Below are 18,090 nucleotides of genomic sequence, written 5' to 3' on the forward strand. Positions count from 1 at the left end.
GTATCGTCTGCAAATTTGATAATCCTATTACTGGGATGGTTATTGGTGCAATCCGATGAATAAATGGAGAACAGTAGTGGACTAAGGACACAGCCTTGTGGAGTGCCAGTGCTGAGTATCTTGTCAGTAGAGATGTAGTCATTCAGTTTAACCCTTTGTGGACGATTTGTTAAAAAATCCAAAATCCACAGACAGATAGAATCTGGAAAATCAAGATCTTTAAGTTTGTCTATTAATCTGTGGGGTATAATGGTGTTAAAAGCAGAGCTAAAGTCCGCGAACAGCATTCTTACATAATTCCCTTGTGTTTCCAAGTGGGATAAAGCCATATGAAGCACAGTATTGATCGCATCCTCGGTTGATCTATTTTCTTTATAAGCAAATTGAAGCCCATCAAAGGGATCAGGAAGGCAGGAGATAATATATTTCCGAACTAACTGCTCAAAGCACTTCATTAAGATTGAAGTTAGTGCCACCGGCCTGTAGTCATTCGGACTGTTTGTAGGCAACTTTTTAGGCAGTGGAACGATGACGGAAGCCTTGAGACAGACGGGAACTGCGCATAGTGTCAGGGATCGATTAAAAATTACAGTCCATATCCCGGCTAGCTGATCAGCACAGTCTTTTACCACCCGACCAGGAATCAAGTCGGGTCCAGCTGCTTTTCTGGAGTTAACCACTTTCATAGTCTGTCTCACATCCTGCTCATTCACAATGAAGGGGGGACTCTGCTGAGTAAATGATGGCAAACGAACAGTTTCAGTTTGATCGATCTCGAATCGAGCAAAAAAGTTGTTCAACTCCTCAGCCACCTCCACGCCTCCGCCCGAGGAAACCTTTTTTGCTTTGTAGTTTGTTAGTTGTTGAACCCCCTGCCAAACTTGCCTCATGTTATTGCTGAGAAAGCAGTCTTCAATTCTCCTCTTGTATTCGGCCTTAGCTTGCTTAATGCCTCTCCTCAAATTCGTTCTTGCTGCACTGTAGTCTAGATCATCCCCAGACTTAAAAGCCTTATTTCTAGCATACAACAGGCGTCTAACCTTCCCGGTCATCCAAGGTTTTTGATTGGGATAAACCCGGATACGTTTATCCACTGTGACCGTGTCAATACAGTGTGCCATATACCCTAACACTGCAGCTGTATGTTCTTCCAGATCAGGATGGTCAAAAACTTCCCAATTCGTTTGTTCAAAACAGTCCTTTAACTGCTCCATTGCTCCCTCCGGCCAGCTTTTCACTGTCTTGACTACTGGCCCTGACTGTTTTCTCAGAGGAATATACTCCGGAGCTAAAAACAGGGACATATGGTCAGACTGGCCCAAGTGTGGCAATTGTAATATCCTGTATCCATTTGCAATATTCGTGTAGACCTTATCTAAGGTGTTCAGCCCCCTAGTAGCACACCTTACATGTTGTTGGAATTTGGGGAGGACTGCACGTAGATCTACATGATTGAAGTCTCCTGCAATAATGTATACAGCATCCGGAAATTTACTTTGCAAGTTGCCAATTTCATCGCCCAGATGACCCAGCGCCAAATCCGCATTTGCATCCGGCGGAATATAAACAACAAGAATAATAACAACGCTGAATTCCCGTGGAAGGTAAAAAGGTCTGCATTTAACAGACAGATATTCCAGCTCCAAAGAGCTATGACGTGTTATAATCTCTGAGTTTGTGCACCAGCTCTCTCTAACAAACACGCACAATCCTCCTCCTCTGCACTTCCCCACATTCCTGTCTCTGTCCAAACGATGTAATAAAAAACCTTCCATATCAATAACAGTGTTTGGAATAGTGGGGTTCAGCCAGGTTTCAGTGATTAACAGCACGCAACAGTTTTTCACAAACTTACTTGAGGAGACCTGTAACCTTAAGTCATCCATCTTGTTTGCCACTGATCTGGCATTAGTCAGAAAGAGACTTGGGAGTGGTAGTCGCTTTGTCTGTTTTTGCAGCCTATACAAAACACCAGCCCTACAGCCCCTTTTCTTCTTCCTCTCCTTACGTTTCCTTTTCCTTCTCACTCTCGCTTTTGCCGGAATTACAGTCCACAGAGAGCCGGGGGACCTTGCAATCTCTGATGGTATGCCATGTTTCCAAATAAACTTAGCTGTTATCTCCTGTTTACATTGCAATCCAATCCTCATAAGTTCACAATTGCTGTAGAGTATATTCACTCCGCCGGAGGTATTCACAACACCAGATAATACACACAAAAACATCCATAAAGAACGCCAAGTCGAAGAGCACTGAGCTGCAGCACCGGAATGCGCGGCCATTTCCAACTGTCATCCAACTGTCAATAGCTCTACAATTCTATGTTTCCACCAGATGAAGAAACGATTGGGCAAATTAAGATTTTAGCACTGTCCATAAGGTATTGAAACTTCAGAAAAATTAGGTCTTTACTGTTATCACTGTTGGAAAGATATCCCAGTGTATTCAGAGTGGGGTGGGCAAAGCATACCCCTCAGCAACCACATGCAGTATACATACCACAGAAATCATGGACATATTTTTACTTTTAAAAGCCCCCTTAATCTGTCCAGAGTGCATGAGGGAGAAATTTCATCAAGTTGTTGGCCCCTTATGAATTGTTTTGTGTATTGGGGGGGCGGATTCAAAACTAGGTATTACTTCACACTTGGTCTAAAACAGGTTGTGGAACTCCCAACCCTGATGAAATTGTCCTCCAGATGGTTCAGTTTTTTAAAAAATAATAATAATATTCTTGTTCGTGGCCTCTGTGAATACACACATATGGGTTTAGTCTGCGCCTGCGCTGACGTTCTCGAAGCATTCCAGAGCTAAAAGTAACAATTTTATGGGATGATCCCCCATGAGGCACATGTTCCCCCCAACCAAGATTCCCCTCAGTTCCTTTTTTCCGCCGTGCTGTAAAGTTCTACAGAGTCATAGAACTATTTCCATGGGGTTTTTCCCTTAGCTTATTGATCAATTCCCTCTAAATTGGATTCTTTCCCTTCTCAATTATCTAATCTATGATCCCCCCTTGAGTTGTTTTCTTTTTTGCTTGCCTGCTATTTGGCTTATCCACACACACACTTCAACCGTTTACTTCTTTCTCCTTTCCCGCCTTTTTTCAGCCTCCTCATTTTGACTCTCGGGCATATTAATGATTTTCTGCCTGAGTAAGCTACATCTTACCCAGATAGGTGCAGCCCGCACAGATCTCCTTATATGAGTTTGCCTTTACCTCGCTTTTTCGGCTACATAAACTGTCTAGTCACCTGAAAAATAGATCGGGTGACACTCCCGGTTTCCTCTCACATAGCTTCCCCCCGATCCTGTAGGGGACCCAACAATGCCAGGGAGTCTTTAAAATCTAAGTCTACATCAACAGAGGAATCCTCGACGGAGGCTAGCGAATTTGCCTCTGAAGAGATGATGTGCCAGCTCTACCTGCACAGACTCCGGGATCACCTGATAGCCTCTCTCCTCCAACTGGCCATTCAGTGACTGCGCTACCGTCCAGTCTGGCCGTGGCCCTTTTTAGCCCTACATGAGGGCGGGCATTTGACGTTCCTGATTTGGAGCTCGAGTCTCTTCCTCTATCTCACGAAGACAGGAAAGGGAAAAGGAGGCATGTCTCACCACAGCCTCTCTACGAGCAATCATGAGAGAGACTGGTGAATCATCGATGGATGATTGTTTCAAGGGGCTCGTTCATACAACTGTTTTGACCCCGCAGGAGTTAGGGCTCTGTCGCCCTGTCCCTACGAGAAGGGCCTCCTGTAGCGCTGGTCACCTTCCCTGACTGTCAGTGATTCTTCCTGACATGGGAAGAGCCTCTGAGTGTGAGTGCCGCACACCAACCCTCCTTCGTGCGCCTGCTCATGTAGCTGCGACTTCCGGAGGGAGCTGCACACCGAGGCTGTAGATGTGCTGGCGACATAAGGTAAGGCTTGAGTTTCCCTTTGGGGATATAATGGGCCCCTTTAGCTCCTGCGGACAGCCCTACGTGTCAGCGCTTTGCCTGTCTGGGGTAATGCCCTGGGGTGTTTGGTATGAAATGGCCCTCATTTATCAAAGGGCTTGTTCACGCGGCTGCTATTTCCAAAACCAGTTAGGTGCCGAGGCAAAGGCTTTCTGGCAGCATTTGTCAGCCCTAGTTTTGCCTTTGAAAAAGGGGGGGCTGCAACTCCCACCACTAGCCCTGCTAGTCAGTGATATTCCTGCCTGGGGTAGCACCTGTTGGTGGCTGTTAATTTGGCACAAAACAGCCCTCTTTATCAATGGGCTGGCTCACAAAGTAACCTGCGGCCCTGTCTCAGCTGCCAGTGCCCGCATAGGCTCATAGAGAAAGGACTCACAGGTGTCCACCCGAGAACCCTGCCACTGTCAGGTAGGCCTGGGTAATTTTCCTCAGGTAGGTCCTATCTCACTGACAAGGTTGCGTAGAACCAGTCCCTTTTGTTTGGGATAGTAGCTATGAGTTCTTGGCCACCATCACCATTCCGCTCTACCTGGCATTGTTCTGAGCCATGGGCTATGGAGTGCTTTATGCCTCCACATAGGCTTCACAGGTGTAGTGCTCCCTCGAACTCGGTAGCACAATGTTCGCAGCTTTGACCGAACCTGCTGTTAACCCATTCGGCCTTCTCTGTTCTACAACTGTTGAGCTTGTGCTTGGTCAAGCTTGTGCTAGGTCAGTCTTCTCCCCTGTTCATCAGGAGGGTTTTCCTTATTCAGGATTGGGACTTACATGAGTCACAGGGGGGTGGAAGAGTTTCCAACCAATCTTCCTACACCCCTCTCGGTTGTTGCAGATGGTCACACTCCTTTACTGTTAACGGATGAGGAGTTCTTTGATTGGTGTTGTTACTTGTTTTTGGACATCGTGTAGCCATTTACTCCTCTGCCATGGGGGCTTATCATCACCACTTATGGAGTTTGGTGATGCCAACCCTGTGGGTAGCTCCTGTGCACCCTTACAGTTCAGGCCTTCCACATCACTGGGAGGCACTGTTGCAGGTGCATCACGAGCGCACTGCTGCTCGATACGCTTGAAAACTAGTGTCTAAGCAACTGACAGGTTAGGACCTGCCATTTGTTGGTGTATGGCTTTTTAGCCAGAAAAAGGTTGTTATTCTTGATAACCTGCTCAGGCTCTAGAAGGCGACACAGTCATTGTGCTGTAACATCTGCAAGAGCCTGAAGATGTTCCCATCAGCCTATGGCATTCCGGGATCGTTAAAAGCCTCAACCCCAAAGTTACCAGCCGCCGCCCCTAGACATGTGGGCAGGCAGTGCCTTGACTGGCAGAACTGCTGGTAGGACTGCAAAAATGAGCGGTCTCTTTACTTCTCTGTTGTTGACCAGTCAGCCCGTTTGACTCCTTTCTCTCGTAGCTACCAGCTTTGCCACTATGCTTTTTCTCTACCATATCAACACTTCAGCAGGAAAAGATGCTTTCCAAATTCCAATCCATCTCGTGTCGAGGCCCATTATGATCGAGCATGACCGGTCCCAGCTTCGAATTGACTATCTGCCAATTCTGGGCATAAGCTCGGATCTCACTCCATGAACGAATCTCTCTCCAATATGATGCGATCCATTATCATCCTCTGTCACCTTCAGTGTGCTTCTTTTCATTTGCACAGCTCACTTCTCGGTTCACTGCATCCCGTCGATTGGGAATGGAGGAACTGCCTTTTCCAGACCCGGCCATCACTTAGCTGAGCACTTACACTAACTATGCTGAAGCTAATAAAGGATGTTTGCAACAAGCCACCTCCTATTAAATATCTAGGAAGAATGTATCACAAGTACAAGGTACGAGGAAAGGATATAGAAATTGTGGGATGACACCAGTCCCATTTCTATCATCGTAGAACAAATTTATCCAAAACAAAAAATGATTTCCCTGAACCCTACTAATAATAATACGGAAACATTGATGTTTTTGGCAGGGAGACTTATTCCCTTCAATCACTTCTGCTCCATATGGCCAACTATCAATCACGATAGGTGCCTACCTGGAGCAATTATGGTCTCAGATTCTACCTCTCTTGGAATCCATTAAAACAGAGCTTAGAAATTCTTGCTCTGAGACCACGACTCTAGCAAAGCAACACAGGATTGCTGCTTGACATGCAAAGGGCTTCAACTACTGTCGCATCCTTAGTATCTATAGAAGGCTCACCTAGTCACGATCCACTGGCTCATCAAGGACACAAAGGACAGAATTGAATGTCTTCCATTACATGGTACCAGTCTCTTCAGTCTTAGACTGGTGACACTAGGATAAAAAAATTATTATTATTATTTTTTTACACAGAATAGGAAAACAGCTAAATTATATACGGGCCAACAGCCCTTTCGTCCCTCTTTCAGTTCTACCCATAGTCCTTTCAACCATATCTGGAGTTTCAGCCTCCCAGACATTTTTGTTTTAATACAAGAATGTCACCACATCTCTCAAGGTTACATTATATACTTGTCTTTGTTCCTATTTGAGTAACGTTAGACTTACTCTTTTTGTCTATATCGTCCAGGAAGAGACCTCTGCCTCCTGGACAAACATGCCATAATCCAAGTTCCTACATCTGGCTCATGCAATGGCTTCTACTTCTGTGCTATTATATACATAGAAAGGACGGAGGCATCTGTCCCATCCTTGGTCTCAGAAATCTTTTCATGTGTATTCTACTGTAAGTTTCAGATTCCACCCTCAACACTATTATCTAATCAGTAATTCCTAAGATTTCACTACCATTCGATTTTTCAACATCTGCAAGGTCTTTCAGATGGTACAGGGCATCAGTTTGATAATAGCCGTCCCCTGCAAGATATGAACATCTACCTGTACTGGTACTATAGCGTATGTTTTTCTTTAAAAAAAAATACTAGCAATCATCTCCCCAAATTCATGACCTCCACGGTTTCAGTGCTAAAGCAATCCAGACTCAGCCTCGAACCACTCCAATAGTGGTATCTTTTGCTGTTTGACCAAGTAGAGGATCCTTAATCCAAGTAACTGCAAGTTCAGTTCTGTCACCATTGGGAAATACCGACCTTCAATGTATTCACTGGGGTCCGTACGCCGACTACAGGTTTTATTGCTTCTGTGCAGGTGCGGATGGAAACACTATCGGGGACATGTTCATATGGCAGCGGACAGGGAATCTGCCATAACTCTTCCCTCCGATAACTTTTATTCTGCGGACAATCTTCCATCACCATCATTCCTAACCAAATGCGATCCAGATACCTCCTTGATGACCAAGGTAGTCCTAGTTCGCCTGTCTCAGATCGATATAGACAGACACATGTCAGTTCCCTCTGGTTCCTCACCTCCTAACTTTGGAGGGAAGGATGGTCTACCATCCAGATCTATCGTCCATGAACTTGGCAACCTGGAAAATACTCCCACTTTGGCATCAGTGCTCGATCGAGCTCGAAAACTATCAACTCGATGTTGATGTATAAATAAATGAAATCTTTATTAAATATACTGAAACATAGAACTACCTTACCAACTTTCTTTGAAACTGTTGCCTACTTGGCTTTCTATTTATGCTTTAAAATGTTATATATCTGCTACTGTTGCCCATTAACCAGATGATTCTGGTACGTAGGACTTTTGTCTCACTCTAGGGCAGGGGTGTCCAACCTTTCACCTTCCCTGGGCCACATTAGAAGATGAAAATTTGATTTGGGGCGCACATAAATTTGGTTTGGGCCGCATGGGGGGGCAGCCCTAGCGGTCCTCCGCAGCCCTGCTCCAAGCGTGCTTACCGGCAGCTGCGATCTCAGACAGCAGAGGCTGCCAGCTTCGACTCCAGTAGCTTTATGGGGCTGGGAGGGGGTCCACCTATTGACGGGGACAGCACAATGCAGTCATGCAGCCCCCCTCTCCCCTCCCCTCCTGCTCTTTCCTTCCTTCCCTCTCCCCCCCCCCCCACCGTTGTGACGTGCCCCAGCCGCATTCGGCCGCAAGCGCCGGCATTGTAACTTGAAACTTTGGACTTTCTTTTAAAATAAAAAATTGCCCTGGGCCACATTATGAGCCGACCTGGGCCGCATGCGGCCCTCGGGCCACAGGTTGGACAAGCCTGCTCTAGGGTCAAACATCTTTTCACAGGACTCAGTACCATCCGTTCTCCATGTAAACACATTGTTTCTCAATGGTCTATAATTCTAAATTCAGTCATGTGCCCGCCATTCGAGCCCATTTTCTCTTCAAATGCGTAATTACTTACTTTGAACAGCCTTCCTAGTGGCTGTCATATCTGCCAAGGGAACACGCAAAAGAGCTGGATTGTGATTCGATCCACCTGTTATTCAATTTTCCTGATAAGTGACTTCCTACTTTAATGTCTCATTCCTGACCTATTCAACTTGTTTTCATGTTTACCTGTGCTTTATCTTACCATCATTTTTCAGATCACCATCGTCTCCTCTAGAGCACATGCTCCACAATAATTATGTAAGACACTCACCAGCATTTTGTCTGGACACTACCAGAGCTTCCAAACAGATGACAGGCTCTTTTTATGCTTTCATTCTTTTCATTTCGAAAGTCCAGTGTCGTCCTATCCATCTCTATATCGATGGTCCAGACTGTATCTATGGCTTGCCATCGGTCAGACGAGTCACCGTCTAATCAGCTTTAGCCTCGCTCCACGGAGTGGTGTCTACCTCAGCTGCATCCAGAGTAGAATCGAGACTCTCGACATCTACCGTGCACCAATATGATCCATGGCATCTACCTTTGCAGAGCAATACTGGCTACATGTAGGTACACGCAATACCACTGGATTTGGCAGAAATGTGTTGCCATCCTTCCTACCATGACATCCCACCTGCCAATAAGTAAGCTTGCCAGTCACCCATATGTGTGTGTATTCACAGAGGCCATGAAGAAGAAAGAAAGGTTACTTACCTGTAACCATGGTTCTTTCTAGTGGACTTCTGTGAATTCACACTACCCGCCCATCCTCCCCTCTGTCCATCACAGGTATCTTATTGTTGTATAACTCTTGTGCCCGGCGGACAAATTGCAGGAACTGAGGGGAATCTTGGGTGGGAGGAGCATGTGCCTCATGGGGGATCATCCCATAAAATTGTTACTTTTAGCTCTGGAATGCTCCGAGAATGTCAGCACAGGCACAGACTAAACCCATATGTGTGAATTCACAGAGGTCCACTCGAAGAACCATGGTTACAGGTAAGTAACCTTTCTATTTGTTAGAAAAATTGGAGGATGTGGCAAAGCAGAGGGTGGTCTTCCAAGGTCAAGAAGGGGTATGTGCAGCCCCAGGATGTTGAGATGTTGCCTGTGACTGGAAGAAGCTCAAATGGTGAAATATTAAACATAAGGGTGCATAAGCAAGAAGAAATTCTATTTATGCCTTGAGTAATGAGGGCATTTGAGAAGGTTAAAAAGGAGATAGACATAAAAGGAAGAAGTATACAGAATTACTAAAAATTAATGAAAGAACTAACCTTATAACATTTGGCAGGCTTGGAAGAGAGAGCCAGTTTTCCTTTGGACAATAACCCTTCTGTCCTGGAAGAGTATTGCTTTGGAAAGACCTGTGAGTTAGAATTACCTATGCACATGCTGCAAACTTAAGCAAAGCATTCTGGAACCACTGCATTGTAAATCTGTAGCTCCAAATCATTATTGTGACATCATGTTATGAAAGTGCTGACCTGGCCTAGCATGAAGAATGTTCATATATATAAAATGGAAGTGATCTTGCAGCAGTTTTGAGAGCTTTGAATATATATATACAGTAGTCTAAAGTAATAAAATATTTTGAAAGGTCTCCTTTTTTCTTTATGATTTCTCAGTTCTCAATATCCATATCTGTTCTTAGCATTAATTTGGTGTGGTGTGTGTTTTAGTCTCTCATGTGTCCCACATTATCAAGGGAGAATTTTGATTCAGTCTTTAGAAACGGAAGGCAGTACAATTCCTTTATTTTATTTTATTTTGTTTTCTTCTTTTAATACTCTTTCCAATAGTACAACATTCACACCTGCTGACAAACTGAAGGTGATCCAGCAGACCTTTGAAGAGATCTCCCAGAATGTACTTGAGAATCTTCATGAAGATTTCCTTTGGTCCATGGATGACCTATTTCCTGTCTTTCTATATGTGGTGCTTCGAGCCAGGCGAGCAAACTTCAAAATTGAAAAAAATAAATTAAACATATCCTATACTGTAATTAAAGATCCATTAACTAAAGAGAGCTTGAAGTCTATTTGGTTTCATGACGTGTCCCAAATGCTTTCTATTCATTACACAGGAATGGAATATCATACCGTTGGTTCTGATCTAGTGTCAGTAGTATTTGTCTAGCGCTCGTCTTCTGGGTGGGGAATAATAGGACAGTATTTCTCTTTTTTTGTGGTGTTTTAACCTGTGCTCTAGTAAAGGGGAAGAAACCTACCTGTTGTGCTTCCACACTGGGGATCACACAACAGGGCAGTGCCCATCCACCAGAGGGATGCAGATTCACAGAAGAATGAGCCCATTGGAAGGGTTTTTTTTTTTTGTGGGAGGGACCTTGTGCCATACATCAGTAATAATCATATATAATATCCGGAAGCACTGATGCTTCAGAGGGATTAATTTTGTCCTGTTTAAGAGAAAGAGAGGTTTTCCCCAGGTGGTACCCCTGCAGAAGATGCTGGACCTCAGTGTATGACGTGTAGACTCCGTAAACCAGAGATGGCCAACTCTGAGTGTCCTTGGGCTATTTTTGTTCTGCCCTTGATAACCATACCCCTCCAATCATCCCACCGTAGGAAAATATCCTCCCTCCCCATGACAAACTGTGCCTTGAAGTGTGTGTTTGCCATTGAAATGTAATTTGTTCTTTCCCCTCCCCAGGCCTCTTCTGGGGGTTCACAAGCCTTATAAAACTGATTTTCTTCAGGGATTGAGGATTTGAGGGTCTGCCCCATCCCTCCCCACATCCCCCAGTATAACCAGAAGGGATGTATCTGTGTATTGCTCTAAAACTGAGCAGGCGAAAACGCCTACAGGGCTGAAATACTGGAACAGCCTGGGCCCAATAACAAGCACAGTGAGAGAAGTTGTCACTGCAGATGTGAAGCTAGACCTCAGATATTTAATAATATCAGGGTGGCTCTTTGGTCATTTACGTCTTGGGATGATGTTATCTCTGTACACCAAACCACCAGCAGAGGATTTGCCACCTCTTAAAATCTGCCTGAAATGAAGTGATAGATTCAGGATGTTAAAGAAGAAAGGAATCTGTGACTGGTAGCAGGTGCATTCAATGCTATACCAGTATTGAAACTTAAGCATGAAAGCAAGAAAGCTAAAAGAGTCTTGGTTACACGGCTGGGAAATGTACAGCCATCCAGTTGTTGCCAGACAACAGCTCCATTATCCCAGCCTGCAGAGCCAAAGGTGAGGGATGATGGGGGATGCATTCCAGCCTCAGCCAGAAAGTCAAACATTCCCTATCCCAGGTCAGTTCCATAACAGTATATTGAGTGCCTATTGATGAAGAGTATGGAAAAAAAGTCACCCACCCCACCCACCTGATTTGTTTCTTCAGGTCCTGTGAAATAATTCGCTGCATTAAGTAAACATTTTCTTTTATTACAGAATAAGGAACTTGGGATCTGAAGTGCACTTGATTGAGGATCTGATGGATCCTTTTTTGCAGCATGGAGAGCAAGGCATTATGTTTACTACCCTGAAGGTAAGCTTTAAATAACTGTACCTTTTAACTTAAATGGCCGTGTAATATTTATTGGCAAGAATCCTGCTGGGGATTTATGCTAGCATAAGGGACATTAATGTAAGTCATGATGGCAAATTACAGCCACTAACAAGGTGCTGGTGGTGTTCGTGGACACATGTCCAGAAATGCAACCAGTACCTTGTTAATGGGCTGCAGTTTGCTGCCACAACTAATGCGACTTCTCTCACATAAACATCGATTGCTGGTACTGAAAGCAGGAAAATATATTAGTATGTTTATATATATTTTTAATTGTGTTTGACTGAATTGTGTTTTAATTTTATAACCTGTTGTGATTTCCTACATCAACTACTGCAGTGGTATAACTTTTTAAAATCCCATTTTTAAATTTTATTTTAAACTACCTTGAATCCCACAGAATATAAATGAAATAAACAGATAAAAAAGAACCCATGATTATGTAAGATGGATGAGGCTTGATCAGTTCTATTTAAGTAGCTTTTACGTGGTGCCAGTCATCAAAGGAAGTTTATCAAAAAACCACCTTGCAGGAATTTTTTGCACAAATGCTAACCATTTTTGAAGAGAGAATAGAATTTACAGTCTAATTTTTCAGGGTTACACTCAGATTAACAGTGATGTTTCATTAAATTCATGTTCATTAAATTTAGTGAAACCTAAATTCAACTAATTGAATGTGTATCCAAACTGCAGCAAACTCTGCTTTAAGCTAAATCTGCTTTTTCTTTCTCTCTCTCTCTCTTTTTTCCCCACTTTGTCTTCAGGCATGTTATTACCAAATTCAACATGAAAAACTGAGCTAAACCATTTGCCTGAATATGGAGGAATATTTTGAACGGAGTTTTTCTCCTTCTCAGCAGTTGCCTAAAATGAAGAAAAAAATAATCATGATGTGGTTGTCATTCCTCAACCACTCTGAAAGACAGGAAAAGCAAAGCCCTGAGATAATCAGAAAAAAACAGAGGCCGCAGAAGGTACTTCGCTGGACAGCTGGCAAGGAAGAATTCTGTTCAGAGTCCCACCCACATTGAATTCATTCAAAGAAGCATCATCCTTTTAAGTTGAACAGGCTGTCAGCTTCATGTTTCATGAAGGATGGAGATGAACTCAGAAACACATTGTGGCTTTCTAAATCTGACTAAATCACCAGGAAAAAGTTGACATGAGTAATCTGTGGCACCTCTTGCTCGAAAGGGTTTGAGTGATCCTTTCTGTAAATACGGATTCAACAGGAGCCACAAATGTTGATGTGGAAACCATCTGAACGGTTAAGTGAGAATTTACTAATGGGGAGTGGTGAGAATAGAGGAGTTGACAACTGTTTTTTTCTGGTTTGGCTTATGCTTTAACATCAAGGAACACTGGTCATTGTGAACCTCAGCACTGAATTTGATAGTTAATGTTTACAAGAACTCACAATTTTCCAGTTTCTGAGCCTTGGTAATGCAAGACTCGAGATGAACAAAATATACAATAAATGGGACAGTTTTCTTGTGCAAATAAATCCCAGGTTAGAGAAGGGTACAAATACGATCTGAGTACACATGGGTTTGCTCAAGATTGCAATATAGGTTTAGTGTGCTAAGCCACTGTACCTGGTTGCCTAAAGGAATTTTTTAAATGCTATTTTTGTTGAACTACTGTTTAAAACACACACACGAACAAACAAACCATTCACGTCATTGTTCCTGTGACTTTCTCCTTGACTTATATAAATAATGTTAGCTGATGTCTTGGATGAAACTGGTGCTGTTCTTTACCATGTTGTCATCGATGAGTGGCAGATGTAAAAATTAACTTGTGTTAGTACAACCCATGCAAATAATTTGTGGAAATTTGAATCATGGCTTGTGTGTAGCTCCTTTATTTAAAAAAAAGGGTGGGAGCGGTTACTTTAAATTAAGCTGTTTTCATAATAAAGAGTATTATTACTTCTGTGGTGATTTCTTTTGTGACAGTCAACACAAATCCCACATTGTTACACATCTGCAATTGCTTTAAGGTGGTTCTTCTGCAAAGAGCACAATCATTAATTCTTCTATAATCAGTGTTGCTTGTAAGCATTATAAATTAAGCTTTCGTTCAGTTTTATTCTCCTTACCAAACAACCTTACATTCAGAAGATAAAATTGATTGACTTAAAATACTTTGCCGGCTCAAGAAAGGGAGTAGGATAAGAGGCAACAAGAGATTTATAATGTCTTGGGAACCCTACAGGCTGCAGAAGCTGCAGGCACAGGAGATTGTCATCAGTAATACAAAAATACAATCTTCTTTGTAATCCATGGGAGGAGCCTGCTTTACAAACCGGTAGTGTTTTCACACTGTTCTCTATAGTATGCTCTAATCATAATAAAAAGGATAAGGGCAATAATTTGGGAAGGTGCTAGATTAACTCTATGCTGGCTGGATAGCTCAGTGAGTTTAGTATCTGGCTGTGGAGCCAGAAGTGGTGAGTTTTTTTCTCTCCACTGTGCCTCATGGGAGTAGAACTAACCGACATAGCCTTGGGCAAGCTGCACAGGCCCAGAGCACCCCAGGAGCAGCGAATGGCAAACTGCCTCTGAGTTTTCTCTGCCTAGTAAACCCTAGAAAGGGTCACAATGTCAAAACTGCTTTGGCAGCACATCATGATGATGATGATGATGATGATGATGATGATGATGATGATGTCAATCGTACGAACATAATAAACAACAAATGCGCAGCCCGAACACATGAGAATTAAATGAATGGCGGAAGGCATGTATTCAAGCCCCACCTCCAACATTTCCCCTCAGGCCCACTTGGCCAACTGATCATGAGCCTATACAGGGAGGAGGGTTCTGAGCACGTTCACCTGAAGATGCTTACAAACCTTCCCACCTCTGAAGAACAATGTTGCAGTCTATGACCGCTTATGCGAAATAAGACTCGCCCATTTTGGTCACGTGCCTGTTTGTTCTTGACGCAAAAGTCTGATGCCACTGACTTGATCAGACTTCAAGAGACACCAGGGATGGGATGTGTATGTTTGATATTTAATAGATGCTGGGTCAATATCCTTCCCCTAGGGCCAGAGTGGCTATTAAATCAATGGAACGACTGCCAGAGTGACCCGAAACCATCCTCTTTTTAAAAATACCTTAACATTATCAGTTTGGGTGTCACAGATGAACAGGAGAAAAATATCTGTAAACAGAAGATCCAAATGAGGTGACATATCTATTTGTCACCCCAGCAGTCTAATCTTAAACGCTTGTGGAACGTTTTGAAGAGATGGCTACAATGGTGATTTCAGTTCTTTGTGATGAGTAGCGGTGATAAACAGAAGCTCATTACAGAAAGAGGATTACACATGGACAATACATTTCATAAGATAATATTTAACAGAGACCAGTGTGCAATTGGGAGACTGGGCTGACAGAACTGCTTTTTAGAGGAGAACTGGGATGGGAAACCCTCCCTGCCCCCTGTCTCCACTGCTCTTAGAGCTAAAGAAACTCTGGAGTTGATTTTCAGGCAGCACATGGGGCTGAGGGGCTGAATATCTGGGGTAGTTAGGCGCAATACAACACTGGATTTATACCAAGGTAATTGAGAATTTTACATTAACATGTGCATCTCATCAGTACTACACAGAATTTACTTTGCTTTTTATTATTATTTTGGCATGGCCTTTTGAGTATTATTTGTTTCGAAGAATAATTCTTCAGAAAAATTGTGTTAGTAGTTTTAAGGGTTCCAATTTAAGGAGTAAGTTCTGTTTAACTCAGTGGGGCTTATGTCTGAAAAAGTATAATTAAGATCAAACAAAAAAATCTCTTTTTTCAGTGGTTTTGGAGCAAATAAATTAGAAGATTTGAACAATGCTGCTTGGTAATATCTTGAAAGTTTAACAAGTGCAATATATTGTTTTAGATTTGCACCTCTCTGGAACCCTATATCTAATTGTGTTTTATTCACTAACTGCTGAAAACAAATGTTTAAGCAGATTATTTCCAGTTCATTTTACTCTGATGTAATTATTAGGGTGTGAGAATCCCATAATTAAACAGCATAGATCTCTGTCAACAACCTGGCTGAAGCATGGGAAGATTAGATTTGGTGGATTGAATTGTCTTACTCTGAAAATGTCTCAGTTTAAATGTCTTCCATTGATGTAAATGGCTGTATCTCTTACAGACTGCTACTAGATGGTTTACATTTTGAAATTTGTTGCCATACAACTTATTTGTAAATATCATCAAATGATCCACAAGGACCAGAGACAACATTCCAAATGAAGAAGATACAGGGAATTCAAATAATTCGCCACCAGCACAGAGGAGATCTTTGTGAAAGAAAACGGTTAAGGAGCTTTATTCCCTCCTCGGTAATAAGCTATGCAAAGGTTACGTTTCTGCGGATTACAGAGGAAAGGATGTGCCTAAGATTAGTCAGAGCAGTAAGGTGACTGAGGTTACTAACATCCAACAAGTGTTTTCCTTGGGAATTTTATGAGACGGGACTACATTGTAAATTCTGATGAGAAATCATCTGCCCCTCCAGAAAAAACAGGATGTCGTATAGAAGGGGTTCTCAGTGGCAGTAGTGAAATTCACTTGCAGGTTAATAATAGGTAAGTTAATTTCTTTTTCTTTGGATGATGAACAATGTCCAAACAAGCTAATAATTTCATTTTTAAAGGGAACAAACAGTAACAGGGAGGAGTTATGGTAAATATAAAAGCTACTGCACAATATATGCCATTTCTTAAAGAGTTCTGTCACAGCTTTTATCTATCTCATTGTAAGATTCCTCTTTTCCTTCTGGAGCTGCAGCTTTGTTAAGCTTCTTTTGCAAGAGCGTATTCTGCCACATTTAGTGTGTGACATTTGTGTCCTTTCATGATTTCGCTTTTTTTCATTCTAAATAATGTACACATACAAGCAGGAAGATATGATCTGGTTATTATGCTGTTAATTCCAAATACCAGGCTTTTGATATTTGTGTGTTTCACCTAATCAGATTTATTTTGGCACTGCAAATCACCAGGGCTTCTTTTGTTCTTATTTTTTATTTTCAACTTCATCTTGCGAGCAAGCAGCAGCCAGCTTCCGGCTGGCGTGTTTCTGCCTCCTTTCCCTTCCATAATAGATGAAAGGACGATGTTGGAAGCTTCCACGTCCGTGTTTAAAAGTTACCATCCTTTGTTACTCTGTCCAACCAGAAACACAGTCTGCCATTTGTTGAAACAAGCTAGGGTCATAAACCACAACTGGACCCTTAGATTGCTTCAATAAACTGCAGTGTAAACTAATTTAAAGTATTGTGCTTAAAGGTGTGAAAGAAAGCCAGTTCAGTGGCTGCTCCCAGGTTATGAAACATACTTCCCCAAGACAGTGGGTTGACTCCCACCTTCCTGTCCTGCCATCATTCAGTGAAGGCTTTCCATTTTGGGCAGACTTTTAAGTGACAGCTGAGGATGTTAGGAATGCAGCATTTACTGAATTCAGAGATTTAAAATATGATTCTAAAACTATTTGTAATTGTGGGTTTTAATACCATCAATTTTTTAGTTATCAATTATGGTGTTTAATGCTGTTAATACTGTTTAATTATGTAGTAGACTTTGGTTTTATGGTGTTTTTAACTGTGTTTTTTGTGTTGTTGTGAGCCATCTTGATTCCCTTATGGGGAATAAGGTGGCATATAAATAAATTAATATATACACATAAATAAGTAAACAATTTACCATTTTTGAATGTAACATAAAATCATGACAATTTTTTTTTAAAAAATGACAGTTTTCATCATCTTGTACCTAAACCTGGGGGACTAAGTCCAAGTCCCTTGAGTTAGTGCTAATCAGGGCCTGCAACAATCCATGGACAGATGGGCAACAATTCTGATGGTTTATTTTGAATTGGAACACTTGTGCTTTTCTATAACAGGTTCTGCTCTTAATGGCTCGCTTCTGTGCCAAGTCTGAAATTACCTGAACAATTCCAAACATTTTTCATGGCAGCCTGGCTTTTCACTTTTATATATATGTAAGAATATTTAATTTAGTTTGCACTCTGTATTGGTCTGTAGGAAAGTGAACTCTGTTAAACTATACCAACCTAGCACTGTTAATAAGAATTAAAGAGAAGGAACCAGGTAGAAGTAACAGATGGTATTGGGATCTTGTTGGTATACTGTGCTCCCCACGACCCAGCCACCTCCCTACCGGAGCTAACTGACTTCATCTCCATGGCTCTGTTGGGATCCTCGAGACTGATTGTCTTGGGCGATTTCAACATCCATGCGAAGGCAGAGGTTACTGTTCCAGCTCTTGAGTTCATAGAAACCATGGCTTCCTTGGACATGTCCCAACACATTAACGGCC

At 42.4% G+C, this 18,090-nt stretch overlaps 1 protein-coding gene across 2 annotated transcripts in view; it reads left to right on the forward strand.

Moving 5' to 3' along the window:
- The window catches only part of ALS2 (alsin Rho guanine nucleotide exchange factor ALS2), a 91,005-nt gene extending 77,332 nt beyond the window's left edge, over nt 1-13,673 (forward strand). For both annotated transcript variants that reach the window (XM_020814474.3, XM_072978760.2), the window contains exons 32-34: nt 10,000-10,149; nt 11,618-11,714; nt 12,503-13,673. In XM_020814474.3, coding sequence (XP_020670133.3) covers nt 10,000-10,149; nt 11,618-11,714; nt 12,503-12,541 — 286 coding nt within the window. In that variant the 3' untranslated portion in view covers nt 12,542-13,673. The remainder of the gene's footprint in view (nt 1-9,999; nt 10,150-11,617; nt 11,715-12,502) is intronic.
- The last annotated feature ends 4,417 nt before the right edge of the window (nt 13,674-18,090 follow it).

The sequence above is a fragment of the Pogona vitticeps genome, chromosome 1 (genome assembly GCF_051106095.1).
Source record: "Pogona vitticeps strain Pit_001003342236 chromosome 1, PviZW2.1, whole genome shotgun sequence".
Classification (NCBI taxonomy): Eukaryota; Metazoa; Chordata; class Lepidosauria; order Squamata; family Agamidae; genus Pogona; species Pogona vitticeps.